This window comes from Apteryx mantelli, chromosome 5 (assembly GCF_036417845.1).
Source record: "Apteryx mantelli isolate bAptMan1 chromosome 5, bAptMan1.hap1, whole genome shotgun sequence".
Classification (NCBI taxonomy): Eukaryota; Metazoa; Chordata; class Aves; order Apterygiformes; family Apterygidae; genus Apteryx; species Apteryx mantelli.
Window position 1 is genome coordinate 15,358,256 of NC_089982.1, and position 27,516 is coordinate 15,385,771.

The following is a 27,516-nucleotide window of genomic DNA, read 5'->3' on the forward strand; positions in this document are numbered from 1 at the left end:
GGCTTCTAAGCCTCTTTATGCAGTGAAGAACTGATCCCCCAAAAGAGAGGGGGTACAGAAGGATAAGTAAATACAGCTAGAATGTTATCATAATCTACATACATTATATTTAAATAATTCCTCACATTTTTAAATAGTCCCAGATCCTATTATCTTACCTCCTTTTGCTTCTAAAAGCCCCACTGCATTCAGTGAAATAAAATAGGGTATTTACACTGTCTGTTTTAAACATATTTGACTTCCTGGGGGAAAAAAAAAAAAAACACTCCTTTTGCTATGCAAACTTACATCAGATTGCACAGTCTTTGAGTTTTGTGGTCCAGAGTACAAAGGAGTTTGGATGCTGAAAACAATTTGCTGAAAACAGAACTGAAAATACTGGTTAGCAAGTCCAGCTTATTCTGTTAAATAGTTCTGTTAAATCCAATTCCGCTTTCCTATGAATGGGCAGGTACAAAAGGCAGGAGACACGGCCGCGGTACAGCATCGGGCTGGAGCAGGACGAGACCTACATCCCGCCGGGGGAGTCCCTGAAGGATTTGATCGAGCAGTCGCAGAGCTCCGGCAGCGGCTCTGGGCTCCCTCTCCTGGTAAGAGACAAGTATTATCTTAATGCCATTTAGGTGCTAGAGGTGAGCCCTGGGAGGAGAAAAAAATGATACATGAGAAATGAGACTTGTATTTGAACATACAAATTGTTTTAGGGTTTTCTTCCCCAGAAATGGCAAATATTTAAGCTGGAAAACGATTAAGAACTGGAGACTTTAATTTCACATAGATTAAGCCAAAAAAAGCTTAGCTTTTTTACCTCAGCACTCAGTTCTTAGCTCAGATATCATAGGATAAGTACTTAGCTCAGATACCACAGCATAAGTTCAGATTAATAGACCTCACACCAGGCCTTACCCCAGTGTAAAGGACAGCGTCTGGCCTGCAGTCCCATTTTCGTGCTTTTTATGTGCAACACACAATAGTATTTCAAACACTGACACACAGTCTTTATATAAAAGGAATTGTAATTCATCAAGCCTGGAGCCTTTTTATGTGTGGACTTCACTTTGCATTCAGAAGTCAAGAACAAATTATTTTCCTTGTACTGTGGTAATCTCAGAGGTTAAAGGCATGGGAATGAAGTGTAGTTTATCATTATTTCTGAACTGACTCCAAGACCCCTGAGCTCACATACTGAAAAGGCAGAAGTTTTATATTCTGTAATGAAACGCTTCTCTTCACCAGAGTTTTAGTTTTTGAGGGTCGTTATCACTTCTTAGCAGTGAAGAAAAACCAGACCACTTATTTAAAATATTGCCTCTGAAAAAAATTGATTTGATTTCATTTTCATTTTTCAGAGACTATATGTCCCTTCTGTCTACCAAACCTGTTTGTAGCAATCCTATTGCTACAAGTAGATGTTTTCCAGTTCCCAAGTACTTAGGTACCACCTGTTTTTTCCCTCAGATCTTGTTTTTTCCATGCTAAAGATGAAATAAAATGAGAAATTTTTTAATTCCCTGAGATGAGGCAAAAAGTTGAGTGACTGGCTAAAATCTGACTAAACTCAACTTGTTCTGGCAGGAGTAAGTGCTTAGATTCTCTTTTAAATGAAGTGGTAACTTTTTTTTAATCCAGATTTCTGACAACAGACATACCTATTGAGGAAGAAAAAGACAAGCTGAAGAATGGGCTTGGTGACTGGGTCTGAGCATGGAAAAATCCATGGCAATTTTTATCTGTTGAGAGAAATGTTGTCAGTTAGAATATAGACTTTAAGAAAGCGCTGTTGTCTCCCATACTGATGTCCCTGCAGCGGCCATGGAAAGGGAGGGATCATGTCTGTGAGTGAGGGCCATTCCTAATTTATTCCAATTTATTTAACCACGAGGGGTTCTTTTTATTTTTTTCTTTGTTGCATAACACATCATAAGACATCATAATAATTAGGACAAACGCAAGAAGCTTGAGTCTTTTTATGTGTGTTTTTTATGCTGCTAATTAACTACTGCAAAGGCTGAGGTGGGTTCCCAACTCTTCTTGCAGTCTTCCTCTTTGCTCTGCCAGGCCTGGAGACTTTACAGCTTCTGGATCTGGTGGTGTTCCTGGAGGAATTTTTTCCTGCTCTTTGCCTAGGAAAATGGATGCATTTTTCCTAGATTTTTCTTTTAAACAGTCCTTTGCTCTGCAAGACGAGAAAAACTGAGAGCTATAATGAGTCTGGCACATGGTAATAAATGTTTGCTGCATTTCCCAGACAGCTACAACAGCTACAGGCCTGCAAGGAATGCATGGTTTGGTACCTATGGGCCCATGCCTGAAACGAGTGTATAGCAAAGTGCCCAGAAAAAATGCTCTAGCCTTATTGTGGAAGAGTTTTAACTATCATTATTTCTTATTCAAAGAATGAAACATTCAAAGTTATTATTTCAGGAAAGCAAGCCACAAATTTATTACAAAATGTCAATTTATGATAAACAGTAATGTCTTTCTTTTGTGCAGAACATTTATTCTAATGGATAGGTATTACACCAAAAAACAAACATTAACCACGATGTTATCAATACCTTGACATTCAGCAAGCAGTTTTTTTCTCGAGCTGTTTGTACCCCTGACAGAAAAGTTTGCTGCGGGTTAAATGCTGCCAATCAAATTTGAAACCAAGAAAAAATATAGTAAGTTGCAAATAAAGGCTCTGAGCCAACAAACTGGGGTGCGCAATCCAATCTGTGCAAGCAAGCAGAACCCCATTGGCCTTGACAGAGCAAGAAGTATATGCAAAGCTTATGCCCCAGCGACTCCACGTGCAAACTCAGGGAAAGAGGTTACATGTTGGGGGCAAAAAGGAGAGAGTGGTTTCAGTGGTGCCTAGGAAGTTTGCTGAATTACAGAGTGCAGTCCCTACCTTTTCACGGGGTTTTTCTCATTCCTCTTCCAACGAATTTTGCTCTTCAATGGGCTGCATCCCAGCGATAGCCACCAAATTCTCTGTTAAAAAATATTACAGTGAGAAAAGGTTTGTTCGTCTGAATTTTCTCTACGTTAAACAGATGTATTTGGCTGAAAAACAGAATGCAGACAAACTTTGGCAGAGTAGAAATAGTTGGTAAGGGGGTTGATTCCAGTCAGGGAGGGGAAACAAAGGGCCCTGTAACTTTACCTGACTGGTCACAGAGCTCAAGCAGCAAAATACAGATTTGGAAAGAAGTCAAAAAAGCACTCACTGTGAATAATTCACACAGACTCATCATTCAGCATGCCTAAAAAATCAGTTCATCCAACAATTTTGATTAACGAATATGTTTTAAAAAACATAATCAGTTTATCAGCCCCCCCCCAAAAGGGGTAAATTCCTTAAAAAAAAAAATTATTCATAGTAAATCATCTGACCAGCTCTAGCAAGAGGAAAACAGGTTAAGGCCCTTCACATAGTATTCTGCCACCTGAAAACCTATAACAGAAATGTGTTTTTCATTTTCTTAATGTAATTTAATAAGGAACTTTTCATCATTAAGTATTGTAATTTCATGTACTTTATGATGCCATTACATATATTTACACAAATTAAGTTATTTGATATAACTGCATTACTGTTCAGGATGCATTTTTAAAATGGGCAAAATAGAAAGCAACAATGCTAAAATTACATTACCAAATGTTAAAGCAAAATTCCAATGTAATATAACAATTGTTCAATCACTATATGAGCGTATAAAGGAGAATAAATCAGTTTTAAAAATTAAGGCTAATCTCTGCTCTTGGCTTTCACTGATGTTAATCAAAAATAATGGCACTGAAGCCACCATCTTGTAAGTCTCGTAATACATTGCAGGGCTGAAAAAGTGGGATCCAGTTTAAATGAAAACAAAAAAAAAGCTGGAACTTTTGAAATAGTTTTACATAAATGCCATTGAATGTTATTCTTCTTTAAATGGCTAATATGAAAACCAGTAATTTATTTACAAAATAAATGATAATGGATCTTATCTGAACATGCCTTCATACTTCAGTGGGATTGTGGCAGTCCTGCTCTGCATTACTGGCCTGTACTTTCCACTGCTAGGGATTATAAGTAGAACTGATAAGTAAAACTGTTTCTGCTGGACCTCCAAGAGCCAATGAGGGAAGCAAATGCTTTTAAAATCTGGTTTTGATTATCTATTTTTTTCAGCCACGGTTGCAAAAGTACTTTCGATTACATGAAATAAATATGGTTTCATAGGGACTCAGTGCAAACTTGCTGCAAGAAACTCCTTGAGAGTTGTGTATACATGGTGGCAAAACCTAGAGACCTTAAATTTGCACTAGTCCAGATTTTACCAATAGCCTGGGCCAGATTAAAAGTTCTTAGAAAAAGATGAAATTGTATTAGAGTTTATAAAGTTACTTTCTTTAAATATCTTGTAAAATCCTACAAAACTAAAAATCGTTAGCTGTGGGTTGAACTGGCAAGAGTGAAGCAGAAGACGGTGACATTTTAACATCTGTTTTACTAGGGTGAGGTTGAGTCAACCGTGAACACTAGTGGGTTGTGTTGCAGCTTCTGCTTTGATTTTTTTCTTCTGTGAACTTTTAGAAGTATGTCATCCACCAACATGCCCCAGTCCTATGAGACTGTGTTAGTCTGCACTTGCCCAGGATTTTTTGTGGTCATAAAAGTTGATTAAACGTAGACTCGTTCAGTCTTCTACATGTAGCCCACCATCCTTGTGAAGGATGGGTATCTCCGCAGTGTTGCTGATTACAGTGATCTTCTGATACAGCTGCCCAAATGCTTTGATAAGGTACTAAAAAGCACAATTTAAAGCTGCTCTTCCATATCTTTGGGAAAAATATGATTTCTTATTGTTATTACTAAATAATGATGACTATTAAAATTGATGTAGGCATATAGGTCCTAAAGCCTTTCTAACTCTATGGCTGAAGTTCCTAAAGCCAAATTTGCATATTGAAATTATTAGGGACGAAAAGTCCGAAGGAAATAGGAAGCCGCTTTCAATAGTTTTGGTAGTTCTGGAGCACTGAACAGCTTTGGGTGATTGAGCCCCAGCCTTGAGATCAAAGGTGTTGGGTATTTAACAACATTCCTGTTTTAATTAAAAATGTGTTACTTAGTCCTTTAGAAGCTGGGTGGGGTTGGGGTGGCCAGGAATGTTTTCTATCAAAGCTTTTCCAGCAAAAACAAAGAATTTCCACAAAATGGAGATTTTTCTCAGGAAAATAAAAATGTTAAGATTAATAGTCAAAAGTTTTATTCACACTGACTAATTTACTCTCTTGAGCTGCCATGGTGCATTTTGGAAATATCTAGGAAGGCATCTTTACATTGACAGGAATGACCTTGCTAGCTCTGTATGCTGTGGGAAATGGGGAGCTGCTGTATCGTGAAGCTTTGCAGAAATCCATTTTGCAAAGTCTGCACATTCCTGTTTTTACCAGGATTCCTGTGCAGAAAGGAGAGGAAGAAGGACCAATGTGAATGCAGAAAATTTCTGCCAAGCAAATCCTAACTGCATGTCCTGGGATTTTGCAGGTTCAAAGGACCATAGCAAAACAGATTCAGATGGTAAAGCAGATTGGAAAAGGTCGCTATGGAGAAGTTTGGATGGGAAAGTGGCGTGGAGAAAAAGTAGCTGTCAAAGTGTTTTTTACCACGGAGGAGGCCAGCTGGTTCAGAGAAACAGAAATCTACCAAACTGTCCTGATGAGGCATGAAAATATTCTTGGTGAGTGAAATTAAAGACAATTATTTGATAGTTACAGGTTTCTTAAGTTTAATTTGTTATTTGTTGTTCTCTGATGTCCTCTCTTATGTGTTTTGTTACCCACCGTGCTCTGCAATTAGCCATGCATCACCTTTCAAAAGAGACATGTTTTAAGAATTCTTGTGCAGTTAAAGAATAATTGGCTTTGGAGGCTACTATTCCAACCAGCACACTTCTGATTCTGCCACTTGCATTTGAGTATCTGCACTTTCAAAAATATACAAAATGCTAAAGTTGAGGCTGGTAAATTAATGCACAGCTTTTACAGAGCTTTTTAACCTGTTTGCTTGCTTAGGCCTCGGCCATCACGAGGAGGGAGGACCTCCTGATGAGGCCGAGCTTTCCCAAGGGCCGGGGAGGGATGGAAAGCCCTGGCAAACTTCAGCATGGGCTGTCCTGAAAATAGACCTTTTCCCTCATGCAGCAGAAGTCCTCGTTTCATGATGTAGTGACATTAGCATAGCTGCATGGAGGGCAGATAAAAGCAGCTGAACATAGTGTTAAAATAAAACCACTGACGTGGCTGACAGTTCAGCGCGCCGAGCAGTCAGAGAGAACCGTGAGAAGTATTAATGTGAAAAGTCTTTTCTTTTGGGCAGGATTCATCGCTGCGGACATTAAGGGTACAGGGTCTTGGACCCAGCTGTATCTCATCACCGACTATCATGAGAATGGCTCACTCTATGATTATCTGAAGTCTACTACCTTGGACACAAAAGCCATGCTGAAGCTGGCCTACTCCTCGGTGAGTGGCTTGTGCCACCTGCACACGGAGATCTTCAGTACTCAAGGCAAACCGGCTATTGCCCACCGTGACCTAAAAAGTAAGAATATTCTGGTGAAGAAGAACGGAACCTGCTGTATAGCAGATTTGGGCTTGGCTGTTAAATTTATTAGGTGAGTAACTAAGTAGACCAAGTGGAAGTTGATAAATGAGGCAGATGATTGGTTTTGTTGCATATTGAGTGCGTGTGCACATGGGAGTAAGCACGTACAATATATGTACGTACCTTTCACGCTGTGCTCATACATGTTTGAGATGTGGCTACCTGGGTAGATGAGGATGTCACATAAACACATCGTGCAGTTGTATAAATAGTTGCTCTGTAATAATTGACAGCATTAGTTGCATTTGCATAAACATTTCAGCTTTCATCAGTTCTGCTCAGTATCAACCACGGTATTATTACCGCATGCCAAAAGGACATAGCACTGACAGGTGAAATCATGTCAGTAAACTTGTCCGTGAAGCTTTCAGCTTGTCTAATCTCTAAGTAATTCACTCACAACTTATACAGAATAATATTAATCATTTGCGCATGCTACAAATTGGGATTTATTGAAAAGCACCCCACTTGTGTTGTATTTTGTTCCATTTCCTACAAATCAAATTGCTGAGGTACAGATTTGATTTTTGAAATGGCTTTTAAATTTGATTTTAAAAAATGGTTATGTGTTTAAACAACTTAGAAGGAGCAGACAAGTAGAACTTGCTCACTCCTGGGGTTCATAAAGAAGTCATTGCTATCGGACAGCTGTTGGCTCCATTTGAAAGGAGTCTGAGTTCTCAGGCCTGTTCCTGCTGGAGATGTGTGTTAAGAATCCTGTGATATTTCTGAGCTCAGAAATGTGGCCATAGAGTGAAGGTTTCGGTCTCAGACGTCAGCTTTGAAAATGTGGGTTCCCTGAAGTATAGCAAAAAAATATTCTGTACAAGATCTTGAACTGAAATTATTCAGAGTGTAAGTAAAGACGGTTTTATCTGCTCTTCTCACCGTTGACTCCTCTGTCAGGTTTCTTGGTGAGGCTTTTCCTTTATGAACCTGACCTTCCTCTGGGAGATGAGAAAGAAATAATTTAACTTTGGGGAAGAGAAACAACAACTTGGAAATATGCCATTCACTGTAAAAGTTTCAGGGAAGGCAATTTGCCCTTTCCAGGTGTACTTTGCCTGTCAAATACACAGTAACACACCTCTTAGGTATGAACTGAGAAGAACTAGAAACTACCAGATGTTGCTCTTGAAGAAGGTCAATATATATGTGTGTGTGTGTATAAATATAAATACACACACCCATATAAATATAGAAACATTTCTATATATTAGAAATATAATATATATTCATAATAGTATATTTATAAATATAAACATATAAATATAAATAAATATATAATATGATAAATAAACTGAATATAATATATAAATATTTATATTTATACACACGTGTGTATGTATGTATATATATTTGTGTGTGTGTATATGTATATATGTTTGTCATAATCCAATTGGAATTCACTTTTCTCGGACAGAATACTTCCTTAGAAAGTATCTCTCACAGTGGTCAGGAATAGAAAACTGTAGGTGACAGAGATGCAATCTGCTGAAAAAATAATGAGTTTAGTAAAATTCTCTGCATTTCTTACTTTATTAGAAATATTGCAAGACAGTGCAGGTCACTGGGCTCATGTTTTTGGGGGTATGCACAAATGCACCAGCATATGCATATTAGTGACTGTGAATGTGACAAGTTTTTACCTCTTGCTTTTTGGTCATTTCTGTAATGATAGGTGAACAAAATTTTACAAGAAGTTGTGTGATTATTCTGTCACATTTAAAATATTTAAGTTTTGAAGGTGGGGAAAGGGAAACAGGCCTTTTTAAGCAAACCGCAATTTGTGCCATGTCTTAAACTTCTAAAAACTACAAAACTGATACAGCAGAATCTCAGTTAATAAGAAAAAAAAAAGGCCAGCTGGGTGTTTAATGGCAGTTTGTTTCCTGTTAGCTATACATTGCCTCCTCTGGTCTGTGTGTGCCACAAGTGACCCATTTGGTTAGATCTTTTGCGCGCCTACCTCTGGGTGTTTTTACGTCTTGGCGAGGAAAGGTTGGGAGAGGTCAGCCGTAATGCACGCACAAAAAGTAGCCGGGCTCTTTTTCCTTGCAGGGCTGATTTGGTAGAGTTGAGTGATGGTCCCCAGCTCTTTAGTCTCCTCCATTAATTGTTAAAACTAAAGCATTAGGTGGCGGAGCATGTTAAGAAAATAACATTTAATGAAGAGTTGATTGTTATCACCAGCATTAGGGTTTAGTTTAATGGTAATGAAATCTCCCAAATGTTACAGCATCCCTGTTGAGTCTTATCTCCATTGCGGTTGTGCTTTTGAATGCTTAATATCGCCTGAGGCAAGCAAGCCTTTTAGGAAGGGTGGCTGTCCGCACTGAGAGGCTTTCCCTACAAGAATTGTTCCATTAAGGTTATGCATTACTTCCGACCTTGTTCCAGCCCGGATGTGGTTTGAATTTACTACTGCTCCCATCTAAATTGCTTTCTTTTCCAGCTACTTTATTGCATGTTTGATGCATTTTTTTTTGTCTTTCAGTGATACAAACGAGGTAGACATTCCTCCAAATACGCGTGTAGGCACAAAACGCTATATGCCTCCTGAGGTGCTGGATGAAAGCTTGAACAGAAATCACTTTCAGTCGTACATCATGGCTGATATGTACAGTTTTGGGCTCATCCTTTGGGAGATAGCAAGGAGATGTGTGTCAGGAGGTAAATGGCAAACATACATACATACCTTTTTGATAGCGGGGACGTGGCTTTTAATTGTTTCAGCAAACCCAATTTATAACCCAAATCTTCCATTCCATCCTTTCCTCTGGGTAAGCGTTTTTACTGCAGTAAACACATGTGGATAAACCATGCAGGGAACTCTCTTAATTTCTGTTTTCTGGTGGATTTTAAAGCATCAGTCAGTGCTATTTTAACAGCAGAGATTTATACTGTATTTTAATGGCCTGTTTGGAGGCAGTGGATGTCCACATTGAAGGGGGAATATGGAGCTCATCTGGGGGCTTTTTCAGAGGGCTCCACATTTTGGCTGGACTGGGGACATTCTGCTATTTTAGCAGAAAGAAATAGTGATTTTTTTTTCTTGTTGTTAAATATAAGATAAATGATTTGGGGATATTCTGTGCTACTACTTTAAATAAATAATTTATTTACAAGACAAGTAGAAAGAAGCAGGGGGAAATGGCACTTATTACATCATTATTGTGCTAGGAACATGCCTCATTTCTTTCTGGTATCACATGTTCAAGTAATGAAGATGGCAGTGATGGAGAGAGCCAGCCAGCTGCAAGGTTGTACTCTGCACACAGAGCCCAGTGCAGTACAGAAATGATGGGCATTATTATCTCTGTTTTGCCACTGAGGAAACTTAGATGCAGAGAAATGATTTGGCAGTGGTTGCATACCACGTTGGTGGTGAGGAAGAGCAGAATTTGTCTCTTGGGTCTGTGCTGTGTTCACGAGAACAGATTTTTAAAAGCTGCGGTACCGTGCTCTATGCCTACCTGGGAAGAGCTGAATTTCATTGATGAGCAACGTGATCCCTGTGTTTACAGTTTGTTAATGTTACATTCCTATATTATATTACATTACATTACATATTTAATATATAATGTATTATGCATATTATATATATTAAGATTATAATATATTATTTTGATATAGTATATTGCGGTGATTTTCTGTAAAATCTGTAAAACCATCATCATCATGATCATTGCTTGTGCAAAAAGGGTGAAGGTCTGACTCCATTAGACACGCGCTCTCTGCCTCGCGGCAGAAAGCAGGCATGGCGAGCGAGGGGAGCGTGTGCTCACTTTGCAGCAAAGCAGAAAGCCAGGTTTTCTTTCGCTGCAGCATGTGCAGGAAACTCACGCAGTAAAGGCCACAATTAAATGGGAATTAGGCCCAGATGAAATGTTTTTTGCTCAAACTGATAAAAAAAGAGAGAGAGGAGAAGAGGATAGTGGAGCATGTCTTCTGCAAGTGATACGCACCTTGCTGTTGTTTTTTTTCCCCAGGAATAGTTGAAGAATACCAGCTGCCCTACCATGACCTTGTGCCCAGCGACCCCTCATACGAGGACATGCGGGAGATCGTGTGCATCAAGAGGCTTCGCCCATCGTTTCCCAACAGATGGAGCAGCGATGAGGTATCGTCCCTTTCCAAATGGAGCCTGTGCTTTACTACTTAAAATGGCTTGGGCCCAAATCTGCGATATTTTTAATCAGAGCGAGTGAGTGAGATTAACCTAATTCTGTATCATTTTGAGTCAGGAGGAGTGAGTGGCTAGCCAACACCGTTATCGCCTTTTGGAAGAGAAATTAGTTTATTCTTAGTACACAGCAGTAACTTCAGTGTCTACTGATCTATATTGGCCATAATTCCCAGCCTTTTTTTTTTTTTTTTTTAAAGAAGCAGATTTTTTCTGCCTCTGTGAAATCAAGTAAAATGTACAGCTTTTCTGTGATCAGACTTGGTGACGTGATTTTACCGTGATAATACATAAACATGAGCACATAATATTAAGTTTCACTGTTATGGTATTATGGACATAGAGTAACACTGACCACAGTACCCAGGCTGTGCAGTAAAGCACTTAATGTTCGCCCCTTTCTATCTTTTAGAAAGCAGTACTCATGTGCCTCTTTGCATTTTAACAATAAGGCCTGCAGATGCGGCCTTTCAGATATAAGATCAAATGTTTCCAAAGTAAAATTTGGATGTTTGAGGATGTTTCCATTGAAAATATATAGCGAAGCAAAGTCGTGCTTTTGGTATTGGAGCTGAATAGTGGATGCACAACAGGCAAACTTGCCGACTTTTATGGTGGTGCTATGGAGAAGTCATTATTCATGTTAATTGGTACAGTATAATGCTATAATGTCCTTTGCAATAGCAGAAGACAGCTGTCATTTGGGAATAGCAGTGTTTAGATGAATATTCTGCAGTTAGTTAGAGAAAAGATTTACATTACGAGAGTTGTAGGCAATTTGGGAATGCGAGGAAAAAATAAAACAACCTCCCCGGGAGACTCAAGGACTTGTATTAACAGCCAATGTGGGAAGGATTTAACCAGGTATCGCCCACTAATCAAAACCTGCTGAGCCTTTGGGGCGATGGAAACACACTGGAGAAAGCACTGTTCATGTAGATGCCTAGAAAGGCTTTTGCGCAGCGGCACAAGGCTGTGCTTGGTCTGGCAGCAGCCATCCTGAGGACTGAGGAGGCTTGTTAAAATAACTACTCTTGATAAATTGATTAGCCTAGTCAGTAATCCCATTTCGGGGCTTATAGAAATGAGAGACAAATTTACTAGTGCATAAGACCTTGTGTATCACCAAAACATGTTTATAAAAATCCGTATTAATGTGGAATGTGTTAGGCTGATGTGAGCACTGTTGGTGGGTGTTATGCTTAACGGCTTTCTGGGCCTCGTGAAGAAGTGATGGACAATGTGGAAGGGATCAATAGCACTAGCTGGGACTTCTCAGCTAAAAGTCTTGAAGTCCTGCTATGAGAAGCCCTTGTAGCTTCATGGGTGCTGGTGAACTATTTCAAACCCTTTTTTTTCCCATTGAAGCAAGCAAATCTTCAAGCAGTGTGGAACCTTAGGCTAGCAGGGCAACATGCACTAGGCACGGTGGTTTACGTGACCTTTTTTTGTCTGTCTGGCAGCAGTAGGTGCAGAGCAGGAATACAGCATGCCGCTGCTGCCTTCCCAAGGCTGGGAAAGCTGCGTGTTGATGTTATGCCACTTCCCGGGGGCCTGGGTGCTGCCGGAGGAAGGCTAATTCCACTGAATTTCCAGCAAGGCATTCTCCGTACAAAGCTATGTTTATGGTGGCCGTGCTAAGTGAAATTTTCTGCAAGGGTTTGGGGAAGGGAAGATAAGAAAAGTGCTTTTGTTGAGTTTACAGCCAAATATAGACTAGAGGTTGTCATAAATTTTAGAGTAATTGCCATGTTTTGAGAGCTCTATTTAATATACAGAAAAAAGCTCTTGAAAAGCAGTAGAAGGCAGCATTTTTTCGCTGCTTTCTAAGAGCAATTTTTCGGCTGCTGTTAGGCAAGACCTTCTTCCTCTAGTTTCTCGGTCTTGCCACCAGCAGCAGCCTGGTCTTCCACTGCCCGGGCGCGACCTGCTCTTGCCTTTGCCCCCGCAGTGCCTGCGCCAGATGGGGAAGCTGATGATGGAGTGCTGGGCTCACAACCCCGCGTCCCGCCTCACGGCCCTGCGGGTCAAGAAGACGCTTGCCAAAATGTCAGAGTCACAGGACATTAAACTCTGATCCGGCAAAAGGCAGCCCGTGCGAAAGCCCACCGAAGCGGACTTTCTCTCGCCGTCAAGAAGTCATAGGGAGGCATCGAAAGCCTTCGTAAGAAGCACCTCGAATGCCGTCGGATTTAAGAACAACTGTCTGACAGCTTCTGAGGAGAGTATCCTTTGCAAAATCAGCCAAATTTCGACATCCAAGTTTGGAAGAGGCTTCTCTGCCCTTGTTTACATGGGGAAATACAGTTTTAGTAACTGGTTTAAGGTTATGCGTGTTGCTTTCCATGAAAGCCACTTATTATTTTATTATTATTATTGTTATTATTATTATTTTGATTGTTTAAAAAGATACTGCTTTAAATTTTATGAAAATAAAACTTTTGGTTAGAAGTAAAAAAGATGTATATTGTTACATTAAAAAAATTGGAAGAAACCGTGCTGAAAAATGAAAGCAAAGTGACTTTTTCATTTATAGAGAGACTATTGCACTCCAGCATTAAAAAAAAAAAAAAAAGAGAGAGAGAGAGAAAGTCTGTGAAGCTCAGAGAAGCTGTAATAGAAACCGTGTTAAAAGGCACCTACCTATGGAGCCCACTTTCCATAGCGCTGTGGATGTGAGTGGTTTTCACAATATAGCGAGAGGCCAATTAAAGTAGTTGCTATTAGAGCCGCGGGTTGCTGAGCCCCGGTAGGTGGCCCGTCACGGGGGAGCTCATACTTCATTTAAGATAATCAGAAGCCAGAGAGCGAATGTGGTTCAGTGCGACTTGCTTTTTTTTCTCTTTTTTTCCCCGCAGCCCTTCATGTTTTTAGCTCTGTTAGGAAGTCTCATGGATGTGGTGCCAGGATAATAAACAAGTGCCCTTTTTCTGAGTGCTTTTCTCCCCACTGCAAAATAAAATGTATTGTTTATGAGCGGAAATGAGAGGCGCGAGTCCCCTGAAGTACACGTTTAGATCTTCTTACCAGCCTTTCGTTAATGAGAGAAACCGCTGGTAAATGAAACTGCGCTGGCCTACATACAAAACCGCTGGGTAAGAGAAAGTTTGTTGTGAGGCAAAATTATTAACTTGTTCTTTTATTTGTGTAGAAGTGAGATATTTGTGTACAAAAAGAGTTTGGAAAAAAAATCCACATTCCCTTTTTTTATGTGAAAGAAAAAAGAAAATTCGAGATACCGAAATAAATGCATGTTTTAGGGCACCACAAACTAAACTTCTGGCTTGAACTTTGGCCGCCTTATTATTTTGGATGGCCTCGGAGCGGCCTCGAAGGCTCTGGGAGCCGTTGCACAGGGACGGGTCCTGCCGCCAGATTGCGGGCTGCGTAGCACCACAGTTCCCAGAAGAGGGGCTTATAGAGGAGAACGGCAATGCAAAACGGATTTACCAGCCTTTCTGCAGTCTTCCTTCCCGGGGATACAGCAGTTGTTGGAAGGGTAAAACTATGGAAGGGGAAACGAGAGGTAATAGGAAGGCGAAATACTCCATCCAAAGCATTTTCTTTGGAAAGGTTTCTGTTCTTCATCAGATTGGCAATGCTGAGCTGCATGGGAGTTACTGTTTTACCTTTATTTTGTTTTTCTGCCTGCCTATGGCCTGTTTCTCTAGATGGTGTTCAGTTTAATTTTGAAACAAGTTGTTGCAAATGCTGCTTTAATTATGAGAGTTGAAATAATTGACATGCTGGATTTATCCTCAGCATTTATGTAGTGCTTCTTTTCCCCTTTTTTGGACAAAACTGATTTATTTGTGGTAGCTAGGTAAATATAATTGGAGTTCGGCTTCAGAGCTCCCTGAAGGTATTTTGAGTTTGAAAAATTACCATTTTATACTTTCAAGCTAATAGAGAAAAATGTGCGAGGTTCAAGCAAACCAGCAAGACCTGCATGATTATGGGTGTTAAAAAGTTTGATCAGAGGACTTTCGTTAATTGAGTGCTTTTTTGCAGTTTCCCTGCCAGTACCCCAAGAATGCTAAGCAACACAGAAAGAAAATCTCTGCCAATTAATAGTACGCTAAATCCTGGCCCCACGGGGAAATCGGTGGTGCTTGCATATGTGAGAGCAGAATTTGGTCCTCTTTTTAGGTGCCATTACTTGAAAATTTCTGGCCCAAAGTGAGGAGAATAGCCCAGCCTCTCTTCAAACTGTATCTTTTTGTCTGCTTAGTGAATTGAGTTGTGGGGTTTCTGCTATAAATCATCCCTCTGAATGGAGCCTCACTGACGATTAGCGAGCAGGGGTGAAAAGTGGAGAAAAATGTCAAAAATATCCAACATGTGTGAGCGTAACACGGGAGGGGAAACCTACCCAAGGGCTTTTGGTGTAGGTGGGAATTGTCGCGCTGAGGTCCTGAATGGAGATTCATTCGTTTTGCCTTCTGCCCTCGTACGTGTTGGCTTATGAGATAAATGTGATCCCGGGGAGCTTGCTCCGATGATGCAGGTGGGAAACGCACTGCTTCGAGGCTGACGGCCAGATCCAGTCCTCTGCGCTCACAAAAACAGCAACGTGAAATTTCCTCCGCCCCTGCCCTCGCACGGACAGAGCTGCACGACCATGCAGATGGAAAACCCGGTTTCATGCTCCCAGCTCGCCGCCTGCAGGCTTTCTGACCGAGTCCTGCCTTTTTGCTCCAGAAGGAAGGGATCTAAGATACTGGTTGATAGGTCATGTAATGTGTGTATGATGTTAAATGTTCAAGTTTATGTGTTTTATATATATATAAAAGAATATATATATATATATACATATATATATATATATATATTCAGTTGGAAGTCTGGAATCACTCCAGTATGTGGATTAAGAGTAAACTATTATGGATGATAAAGCACTAAATAAAACATAATATTTATTTATGAAAATGCATAAATGACAAATCACTGCAACAGTGCTATGTAGGAAAATAAATACATATATGAGGAGACACACATCCAAGAAAACAAAGGGTCTGCAGTTATGTAACTAGTTTCTGTCCATTTTCTCCCAAGACCAAAAGGGCCAGATTCAGCCCTCAAATCTCATACTTACTGTAATCAATGATACTGTTAAAGGAATATTCCTCAGGCCAGAAAAACGACCTAAGTTAAGCTTGTAAGACATTTGTTCTAGCACTGTGATATCTGAGTTATCAGATGAATGGTTAATTTTATGCAACGCACACAATGTAATAATTACAATGGTTCCACATGTACAGTGAATTCATGTTAGTACATGTATTTTTTATTTTGCCACCTGTACAGTCTTTTAATGTCACTTCCAGACTTCAGTAATTTCACAGTGCCTGTTGATTAGGACTTGGATGTCAGGGCTAAGATCCTCGTGGCTTCAGTGCCAGCAGGTTTTGAAATACAGTTTTCAAATGTAAAAACACCGAAGGAAGTTTAGTTTAATGACTTATTGGCATAGCTAAGATAGATTGGGAGAAGAATTAAAAAAAAAAAAGGAAGAGAGATGCCATCTAGCAACTGCTATTCCATCTCTAGCACAAACAAAACTATTTCTTTTAAAGAAAAGGTTAACGATGTAAAGACTAAGAAACTAATTTGTGTTCTTTTTTGAGAACCAGTGCCTTATGAAACCTGTAAATACTGTAATTAGAAAAAAATGGGGAGCAAACTGTTATGTTGTATTTGTTCAAATTATATATGGCTGTTTTAACATTCCCCAAATAAAATTGTTTCCATCTCCCCATGAAAGAGATTACTTTTTTATTTTCGTTTATTCTTCACATAACTCAAAAAGACTACTTCTGGGTTTCTTTTCACCGGTTAGATTATTTTGACCATGCCTCATTTTTATATATGATGTTTTTTAAAGATTTTTACCTTAGAGCAAATAAATAAACTGTAAGATATTGCATATGTTTCCAGTGACATAAAAAAAAAAGCATCACCCCTTTCACAGCTCAGTGAAGAGAGAAATAGTAATTAAAATACAAGTTATCACTTACAGAGCAGTCACTTGCAATTTGTGGATGATTATGTAAATTATAGAAATATGGCATTTGAATAATATTTTTGTGAGGCTCCTCTTCCCTTTTTACCCCCAAATGTTCACAAATTATGATTTCTATTTTTAATAGCACAACAGGGATAGAAGGTAATCTATGGATAGACAAAACCTAGATTTTCCAGCCCTATGTCTCAGCAAAAAAAAGGGAAGTGGCAGCCTGGCCAAATTTTGCCCATGACTAATGCCCTGCAGACACGTTACTTTGACCCGTGTCGTCTCGTACTCAGCAGCAGATCCTTTCAGTTATTTTCAATCAGCATTTCCAAAGTCACTTGGTCGGGCCATACCTGGGTTGGAAAGGACCATGCTTGCTGAAGAAGGTCCCAGCTGGCTTTGCCCACATTTGTTACGTGGCGTGTGGGATCCTACCCTTCCCTTACAGCTCCATGTCTGCCCTCAGCTCTCCACAGCTCACTGCATCACATAGTTTTCAGGCTGTTTCCCACCGCTCTGTGTCTGTTCCTCCTATCCTTTCTTTTTTCCTTAATTTTCTATTGTTATGCCTCATGTCCCTTGAGATACAGAGTCTCTTTTCATGTAGGAGCTCCAAGTCCTCTTTTATATATGTTACCTCTTCCTAAGTAGCTTTTATATATAAGCTGCCTATTCCTATACCAGAAAAGATAATGTTAAGATAAAATGAAAGAAAACTAGCTCTCCCTCCACGTTGCCAAAGGTCTGGTGGTTTTCAGATGGAGTAAACCTGTAGCTAGAACTTCGCTGCAGCTATGTTTTGTGCTCAACATGCTTCAGCAATGCCCAGTATTGCTTCTGGATGCTGACTGCCCCAAATAATGTGTCTATGAAGATGTATCCACAGGATGAACTTCTGGGCTCTACTAGTTCAAATATTGCCAAGCAGATCTCCATGGCTCTGGCCTTGGCTGGGCCCAAGCAAGGTAAGCAAGCAATGGGTGGCCACAGACCTGGTCCAGCCTCTGTCCCAGAACTCTGCTTGATCAAACCATCTTCTTTGTTATAAAAGTATCCTCCAAATGGGCACTGAACTTGGCCCAAATCTGGTCACTTATAGTCAAGACTGTCAATGAGCAGGCTGACAGCTTTCCTCTGTTGGAGTCCCCCTGGTTGACCTGGCCAGAAAGGCATATGGGGCCATTCAAGTCCTTGTCCTTGGTCACCGATTAATTCTGTACACTGTCAATAAAGTAGCCAGTAACTTGGAATTTAAGTGGCTCAGTTATTCCTTTTTACTGGAGAGGCACTGATACGAATCTGTTTGGTCAGGCCAGAACAAATATTCAAGTGTTGGCTCAATAACCTACTGGCCCTGGCAGCCACCAGCCCCGGCAGCTGCAAGAGCCCACCAGAGTGGGCTGGCACTGGGTAGTTTGCTCTGCCTGGCCTCCTGCGATAACTTATTCCACACTCCCTACGAGTAAATTGCAGGAGCCAAAGGGCAGTGATTGCCCACATGCTCTTTTTTAGCATAGAAGCTGGGGAAAGGAAGGAGCCATCACCCAGAGTTTACCTTGCATTATCGATACACTTCAGTGACGTGCTGCACACCCACGGTGGTCTCCCACATTCAGGAGTAGCTGTCACGCAGCCTTCCTCGTTTGCCAGCCGTTTTAGCTCATATGAAGAACAGCAATGAGAGGAAAGTAGAATATAGACACCTTAAACCTTGGGAATATCTTGCTTTAAGCCAAGCAGAAAGGGAGACTGATTTTTAAAGGTCTGCCCTTTTCGGGCTGCACTTCAGGTTCTCACAAACCTGGCAAATACACTTACCACCCGGTGCTCAGTTTTGGGGCTGTTAACTCCATTTTGCGTGGCTGCTTTGACTTCACTGCCTCCTCGTCGTTGCAGGGAGAGCCCGGGGGCGAGCGCACCACTCCGTGGTGCTGTCGGGCTGCTAGTCTCTTGGCGTATGAGATGGCGAGGACCGGGCGTTTTCCCAGCTTTCCCTCTTTCCGGCACGGAAGGGGGCATGCAGTGCTTGAAGAGGCCTGAAAGGCTGGCGGGAAGCGCCTGCGCTCACCGGGAGCGGGAAGGCAGCGTTGCCTCCGGCAGCGCGCGGGCAAGACCTTTGCAGCTCCTCGACCTCCTCAGGCCGCAGCTGAGCGGGCGATGAGGTCTGAGAGAGGACTGTTCCCCCACCCCAGGCCCCGCGTCTCGGCTGGGAGAAGCCACGTGTTTGTACTGGGGAAGTGCCTCTCACTCCCACTGGAAAAATGCAGAGATTAATTTGGCTGTACATTGCTGGGAATGGGCACACGGATGCTTGGGTAGTTGGTGCCCTGAACAGTATCTTACGAGTGAGACTATGAAAGTTTTTATGTGCAGAAACAATTCTGTTGAGCACATAATTTTTTTTTTAAATAAATAAAAGGCTCCTCATTCCTTCCAAGCTTCCAGGAACTAAGCAATTGAACACAAGGTAGTGTTGCTTTTTTTTTTTTTTCCAGTTGCTTATAAATATAATTTATTACCTGTTTAAAAATTCTTTCTTACACTTTGTACATGTCAGGCTGACAGAATAAATGCAGGCATTTACAAACAGAGGGAAGGAGAAAAAGGGAGGGGGGTAAGAGGCACACTCAGAACTAGTAAACCACACCTCCACTGTACAGCAATACAAATAATGCAATGGCTAGCACTTCTCCGGTAGTAAGTCTTTAGAAAAGGAATTGCATAGAAGATACAGCAACAGGGAAATCAAAAACCAACCAAACAAAATATAGTTCTCCATGTCTGAATCGCAAAGAAGACAGCTCCCAGGACCCTAGCGGCGCTGCCGTAGCGCAGCTGCGACGCAGCCACAGGGGAGAGCGCCGCAATAAACCTTCTCGGCCCGGGCCACGCGGCCGTTTCGCTTGTTATGGGCCCTCCTTCTATGCTTTAGAAAGGTACCAAGTGTACGACCTTCGCGTGTTTTTTTCACTCTTCAATATTAACAGACAGAACATATATTACTAAAAAAAAAGTCAACCACACAGATGTGCCAAAATGGTAATGCCACGTAATGCCATAACCTCTCTCTCTCTCTCTCTTAATACACTCTACTTCAAAAAAGTAGGTTATTTACTCACAGTTGGGGAGGGGTGTTTTTGCAAGGTGATTTACAAGAACTATGGGAGAAGAGTGCTTTGCTTCCCACTCTTTCTAATTTTGTTTACTTTCCAGACTGACTTTCCTTTTTATTCTCACTTTTTGATCTCCCAAATTTGCTGGCAAGCTGTAGCAACAGCCAGCTGGAACCAGCCAGAGCAGCTCCTGCCGCAGCGCGAGCTTTGCTCATCCACGGGCTGTTGTGGCACCCAGCTGCAAGCCCACAGCTGGCGAGAGGCAGGGACCCACCCCCGCTTCTGCCCGAAGGCCGGGTGTTAGCAGAAGCAACATCCCGCTTCTTCAAAGACAGCCAAGAAGCTACCTCGATGCTGTGAGTACAGGACGCTCTTGGAGAGAAGGTCAGGCCCAGCGTACAGTGCACGCAGCAATTAATTTCTTTGTAAACAGTTAAAACCACTATTAAATACATTTAACCAGCATCGCAGAATATGTGAAGAACCCATTCAGTGACAGAGGCTAGTGGGAACTCTGAATTATCATTGCTTTTTTTTGTACAGGCAGAGCTTATCAAAGGCCTTTCAGATAAAGGGATTTTCAGATTTCAGGGAACAGGTGCCAAGCTTAAAGGACAAGTAAGCAAATAAACTAAACGATCCTCTTTCAAGAGAGGAGCTCGACCTACCAAACTTGAGGGCTCAGTTCTGTGGCTTTGGTTCGAGTCCAACTCTATTTCCTTGCCAGTTTTTACGCTGTTGTTTCTCGCAGTACTGCCTAGCCGACCTTGCAGGGATGATACAGCACTGAATTTTGACCTTCATCTTCCCAAGCAGAAGTTGGTCATGAGAGGGATGGAGGATGCCCACAACCAACATCAGAGCTAAAAGCCTCCAGCAGTAGGTGTCCTCTATTTTTTCCTCTGTGTGTGTGTATATATATATATATATATATATAGACATACACTTTGCATTTCTGTGAGAATCCCACTTCAAAGGATGTCAGCGTTACATGCTTCAGCATTTAAAAATCTGCAATGCAGCTCATTTTATAAACTCAAGGTTTCACACACAAGCTAGGAAGGGATCACAGTGGCGACCCTGATGTCAATGCCTTACTGGAGTCCTTGCGGGAGAAGGGCCAAAGGTTCGGGTTTTGTTCATAAACCAGCCCCTTGCCTCTCTTCCCTGTCTGATATTAGCTAAGCTAGCCTGCAAGCAATTAGTCACTCCGGGGCCAGACGAGGGTCCCAGTAATACCTGAAAAGACTTCTGAACACTCACTAAGGTACATTACAAAGTGCCCTGAACATGAGATCAAAAAAACCTCACCAGTATCACCTTGTTTAAAATTAACCTCGGTGCTGTGGGAACTACTTGGCTAGAACATACGATGGTCTAATGGTCCCCATCCCTCCCTTCCCCATGCCCCCCCCCCCCCGCCCCAAAAAACGAAAAGAAAAAGAAAAGGAGAACCGAAAGGAAACTATTTTAGGTAGCAATACAAGACATTAGGACACTGTCCACAATGACAGGCTTACAGCATGTAAATACATTTATTCTATATGTAAGCAACAGAAATAGCAAGAAACCCAAGTAACAGACATGTTTTGCTCTGTGCGCCTCCCAGACTCCAACATGTCTCATGAGTGTCTGCATTTCTGCCAGGGATATGGAAAAAGCCTCGGTCTCCCATGGAAGCAAATCTTGACTCAAGAGACCCTAACTGCCTCAAAACTTTCAAGACTCATTAAAACAGGTCTTGCACTGTTCAGCATGATACTGTGGATCAGCTGTGATTAGAAAACTTAACAAAAAAATAGACTTACCCTATACACTGACAGCCACCTTTACAAGAACACAACACAAAAGAACTTAACAAAACCAGGTGAAAAGGACTGCCTCCAACAGTGATCCTAAATCAGAAATTAAAGATTTTCCTTGAAGTCAGTAGATATTTTATATATATTTATATAATATATATATATATTATTTATATCACTAGCAATCAACATGTAATGAAGAGACGGTGTGAAGAGCAGCAAAGCTGCTAGAGCACATCATAACCAAAGGTGGACAACTAAAAGGTTAAGCATTTAAAAAATAATAATAACTGGAGGATAAGAAGCCTGCAGTCATCTTTTAAAACAAATTTGCTTACCTGACATAAAATGTTACAACAATTCTTAAGAGTCGGTTCTGTCTGCCAATATTATTTGTCATTTTAAAGAGCCACCTCACAGAAAAGTCTTTTCTAAGACAACTTTTCTCAGGCTTAAATGAAGTCACTGGTATCGGTGTTTAAGTTCGAGCTCTGCCCCACGAGATGGCAGTGTGTACAAGCAATCACGAGAGAAGGACTGCTGCTAGCTTTCTCCCACCAAAAATGGTATTTTGAGCAAATCTTGCTGTCCTTTCTCCCCCCTCATTCTGTGCCTGTGCTGAGAGAGGCAATGGTGCTTACTGCCATCCACCGCTGCAGATGCTCCTCTAAATCAGAGCAAGCCCTTGCCATGCAATATATCCCTTTTACAGTGAAGCTGCAAAAGGAAAAAGTTCTTTTTCTGACCCAGAATCAGAAAGTCTTAAGAAAGTTACTCATCTATTTTTCTTGAAGGGGGCCTCGGGGTGGGAAGGGGGAGCGCGGAGAGCTGGCAAAAGGAGCACAGGCTTGAGGTGATGCACGGTGCCCACCTAGTGAAAGCTCCCAGCCGAGAGCCCAAACCAGTCCGGACGTCAGAGACCAAAGATGGGGCCCACGAGGGGAAGGTGCCAAAAGCCGGTGAAGAACGAACTAGGTATAACTGGTTATACCAGAAGGTTGCATAAGAAGAAAAGTGGAGAGCTGTCCTTCAGGAGATGTTTTAGCGCTCTGAGGAAGAGCAGGGTAAAACTGTAGGAAAAGGGATGAGCTGGCAGCCAAGTCAAAGCCTCCTGAAGATGGAAGCAAGATTCTCATTCACGCAGCAGAGCTCTGGATCAGCTGCTTAAGGTCAAAAAAATAGGAAGGTGGTTCATGAAAAGGATGACCTGCCTGGATGACTTAGTCCTTGGAAGGACTCCACATTCTCCAGAGGTGGTGATTACGGAGCCAAAATATGGACAGATGTTGAAAGCCAAGATCTGTGCACCCTGCGCTCTGAATTTGATGGGAAGCCTGGTCTGATCCTTTGTAAATTGCTGGGTTACTGCTTCTGAGAAAGGGGGTGCTTGTGAGCACTGCCCAGCCTTTAATGAAAACACCACTGGTGTCAGGGAGCTGAGAATTAGAAAAAAAAGTCCCAAGCCTACAGAAATGTCAAATGGGAAAAAGGTCAGATGAAATTTTCCTTTCATTTTGACCAATGACATTTTCAAAGTTACCTTTAAAGGTGCAGACTTGAAAGCCTTAGGGAAAAAAAAAAACAAAAGAAAACAAAACAACTCAAGTGTCGAGAAGAATGTGATGGGAGAATACATGTGTGGGCAATGCCCACATGTGTGTACAATAGCAAAAACCAGAGGATGCCTCCAAAGCTGGCGTGAATGGGCTGGGGAAGGCAGTGCTCTCTGCAGCGGAAGTGAAGGATAAACAAAACTGGAATTAAAACTACTGAAATACTAGGCTCTGTGTTGTACTAAAGAGTCAGTCTTTTCACTGAGCAGAAAATGAAATATGTTTGCAGTGACAACTGAAAAAAACAATAGTTAGCTCCATTTGCCGAGTTCCCCCTTCCTGCATTTGCAGAGGCCAAGAGGGATGTGGCACAGAAACAAATATGTGTCCCACTCATGGGGACCTGCAATGCCCTGTGCAAGAGTTACCGTAACAAGCTGGGAGCTGGGGGGGTATAGCTAAAGCAAAGAGCTGCAACGCACAGAGCTTGGCCTCCACCGCGCAGCACTGGGCATGCGGGAGAGACTTCCCTGGCTGCAGCCTGGGAAGAGCCACAGAGATCCAGCGAGTGGCTCTCGCCCAGAAAGGGGCACTCCCCTTATGCCCAGTAGCCTTGACTTTCGCAGCCATTAGGCAAAGAGGTGGTTTTCAGTGGGAGTGAGTGCCTCCGGCTCCATCTGAAGCTAACGGGAGCTGCTGGCTCTCAAGTCTCTTAAAAATAAAGCAAGGTACCTGGAGGCTCACCTTGGATGCACAGATCAGGTGCTCAATGTCAGTGCCTCCACATGTTTGCACATCTGCTTCCCAAACGATGGGCTACGTGCATCTGGACTGGGAGGCTGGATCACAGCAGGGTATGGGGTCGCCCCAGCCTTCACAGTCAGCTCGGGGTAGGATTGCTTCCAGAAGCAATGGCAAACCAGTGGTGTTGCAATGCGCCACAGTTTGCTGCAGGGAGACATGCTGGGTTAGATCCTTTGCTGGTGCGGATCAGTGATTTCTGTGGAGCTTCACCAGTTTGAACCGGCTTTGTAGCTGGCATAAAGCACAGCAACTCTAATGCTATGTGAGCAACCCTTGTGGGCTAGCAGAGGACTTTGGAGGACGCGTACAATGGCTGGAGAAGGGAAGGACAGACAACATAGTGGGAAATGTCCTAGAAGACCTTCAGGAAGGGGACAACAGGTTCTGTCAAAATGGGAATGATTCATCCTGCTGCTGACAAAATTAGAAATAAAGTAAGAATGGTAATAATAATAATAATAGTAATCATTATAATCCTTGCACTAGATACTAATTAGTAAATAATTATCATAGGAAAATCTCTTTTTTATTTTTTTCTGGATTTCTTTTTTCCCTAACCAGTCTGAATTGCATATCCAGCCCCCCATATCACAAAGGGATGGAAAGGGTGTTATGCTGTGAATGGAAAATTAACTCCCATCCTATGTTTCCCACTGTCCTACAGCTATTTTCCACAAAGGCTCAATGGGACTCCCTAGGGGAAGGACGGGAACGTTATGTTTGTTCCTGCTTAGCACCCAGAGTACCTGCTTTCCAGATGCACACCTCCGCAACTCTGGGTTTTTTTACAAGTAGGTCTAGGAAACAGAATAATGACAGGAGGATCATTGTGAGACACTTGATGTGTGGAATTGTAGCCAAAGTCTGAATTCACCAGAAACCAATAATCTGAAATAGCCACAACCAACTGTCCATAGCTTTTTCTAGAATGGCTTTAAACAAAAAATATAAAGAGCCATGGACAGTCTCCTTACCCCTGTCCAGAATTTGATGTAAACAACATCCATAGAAACTGGGATTGTTAAGAAAGTTTATCCATATATCTGGATAGCAATAAAAAGCGTTTCCTAGGAAACTGTAAAATCCTGTACCAAGCAGTGTACAGCCAAGCCGAGAGGAACGTTAGGTTGATTTATATTTTCAAGGTACAACTTCGCATGATTTCTTTTAGATCCTGTGATAATGTACAAGGAGAACACGTGTGAAGGTCAGGGCTGTGGTTTTTTTGTTTGCTTGCTTTCTTCTCTGTAGTATCTCTTGTGTAACTCATTGGTCTGGGTTTTCTCTTCAATTCTTGTGTGTAATAACAGGGCATTACCACTCCCTGTGTCTGTCCTTCCTGATCATGCCAAATCTACATCAGTAATTTCCTTCTGCTGCCAAAGAAACAACGGTTTCGTGTCTTCCCATTTCTTCAAGAACTGCTGCCAGCATGCTCAGGTTGCCATCAGGGAAATTCTGGGCTTCCCAGAGATCCAGGATCACCCCAGTGGGACTCGATTTTGTAGCAAAATAATTTAGATACCTGCAACAAGCCAACGGGAAACTTTTTTTTTGCATGACTGTTAAGCGAATTTATACAAATCCAGCCGATCCCAACCATACCCACCACCAGCACCATCAGGGTGCTCATCCTCCGTGGTCAGCTTGACTAGGCTGTAGGTATGTCCACTATCACCTATTTCAGCGGCACCCTACACGGAGCCTGCTGCACATACCTGGGAGGGGGCTTTGCTGCTCGAGCACGCGAGGGCTGCCCTGCTCACCTGTCCAGTTTCAGCTTGTGGGCCAGCATCCTCCAGTCGTGGCCCCTGGTCTGGGGAGCGTCGAGGCTGCTGCAGAGCTTCTGCCGGATCGGCAGGGGGATGCTGAAAGCGCTGGGCCCTACGATCGTGGTGATGGTGCCTGCCGAATCCATGAGAGGATAATCGATGCCAGTAGGTTCCTGGGGTTGGAAAAGAAGGAAAAAAACGCTGCAGTGTTATTGCTGAATGCAAAAACTGTCACAGGAGAGTTCTGGGCCTCCTAGGCCCAATGCTTTTACTGGCATTAAAGGGGCAGCAGACCTCTGCTAATCAAGTTGTGTTGCATTTATGTTAATCAGTTGAAAAAGAGAAATATTTGTAGCTGACTGGATAGACAGCAGATTTTTCTTTTTTTTTTTTATTGAGGGTGAAGAACACTGTAACTGGAAAACACAGAGCCCTGCTTAATTAAATTAATTACTTGAAATAAAGAAAGATCAGGCATTTGATATGTTTTAGAGCAAATTACTACTACTACCAGGGCTGAAATGGGATTTCCCCACTTGAGTGAAAAAAAGTCTCTCAAAGGTTGAAGGTAGGATCCACACATAAGGAAAGCTGAGTATTTAACTATTTTGTGCAGCGGCCCTTCTGTATAAGGCGACATAAAGCGGTAAGGGGGTGCAGGCACGTGTGCACGGGTGTGCGTGTGTCCCCAGGTCCTCTGTACACTCAGAAAGCTGGACCACAGGTGGAAATGCTTTCCCCAAAGTTGCATCGGCTGCTGCTCCCGTTGCCTGCACCCCGTGGGGCAGCACCGGCGCTCTCCGAGGCCTTTGATGCAGGACAAACCATGGAGAAATGGTTAATGATGCGGAGGCTGATCATTTTTATGTGGCTCTAAATCTGCGCTGAAGACAGACAGAGCGAGCACTTGGAGCGCTGCTGTCCGCCCTCCTCCCCAAGACCAGAGCTTGGCTTGGCTCTGAAAGGCAGCAGAGGTGTTTAAATGGGAACGTCACACCCGAGGCCAACCTGTCCCCTACAGTCTCCCCGGTGCCCTTCTTTGGTGGGGTGCTCCCAGCTTTAACACGCACCATCGACATCGCTCCGCACAGCGAGTGGGCGGATTGAGCACCCACAGGGAGGTGGAAGCAGGGACCGGCGTTAATGGTAGTGGGCAGCTCCTGAAAATTTGGGTGGTTGAGTTTGCTTAGGAATCACCTCCCACACCCACACAAATTGGGAACTTTTGCATGCTGTTGGGTGATTTTTGGGAGACCGGGCAGCCTCGTGAGCACAACAGCTCTTTCCCTTCCTGTATTTCTGGCTTGGTGGCTTGCTGACCCCAAAGACCAGGAGTGGCGTAGGGCAAGAGGGGAGGGCGGAGGGAGTACTGATTTTTAAGACGTCCCTGAAGACGCATTTCAAGTCAGGATTTTTGCAGTTCTGATCTACTCATCTAGTCACACCACTAATTAGCTTCTTTAGGGATCATCTTAACGTATCGCAGCTCTTCTCCAAGCATTCAGGAACAGCCTTGAAGTGGAGCGTGCGTCCCCAGCCACAGCGCGAGCAGGAGCTGAAGGTAAAAACAACAGGGCTGCTCCTGGCTGGGAGGGCCAGGTCCCCAAACCGCAGGACCCAAGGTACATGG

At 42.4% G+C, this 27,516-nt stretch overlaps 2 protein-coding genes across 2 annotated transcripts in view; one reads left to right on the forward strand and one right to left on the reverse strand.

The window, feature by feature from the left end:
- The window catches only part of BMPR1B (bone morphogenetic protein receptor type 1B), a 30,003-nt gene extending 16,764 nt beyond the window's left edge, over nt 1-13,239 (forward strand). Inside the window, exons 5-10 of the mRNA XM_013951574.2 lie at nt 452-590; nt 5,525-5,717; nt 6,356-6,653; nt 9,141-9,316; nt 10,636-10,766; nt 12,781-13,239. Of these exons, the coding sequence (XP_013807028.2) occupies nt 452-590; nt 5,525-5,717; nt 6,356-6,653; nt 9,141-9,316; nt 10,636-10,766; nt 12,781-12,906 (1,063 nt within the window). The 3' untranslated portion in view covers nt 12,907-13,239. The remainder of the gene's footprint in view (nt 1-451; nt 591-5,524; nt 5,718-6,355; nt 6,654-9,140; nt 9,317-10,635; nt 10,767-12,780) is intronic.
- An 11,990-nt stretch (nt 13,240-25,229) lies between these two features.
- UNC5C (unc-5 netrin receptor C) overlaps nt 25,230-27,516 on the reverse strand; it is a 257,162-nt gene continuing 254,875 nt past the window's right edge. The window contains exons 16-17 of the mRNA XM_067297086.1: nt 25,881-26,059; nt 25,230-25,639 (exon numbers count right to left, since the gene is read on the reverse strand). Of these exons, the coding sequence (XP_067153187.1) occupies nt 25,474-25,639; nt 25,881-26,059 (345 nt within the window). The 3' untranslated portion in view covers nt 25,230-25,473. The remainder of the gene's footprint in view (nt 25,640-25,880; nt 26,060-27,516) is intronic.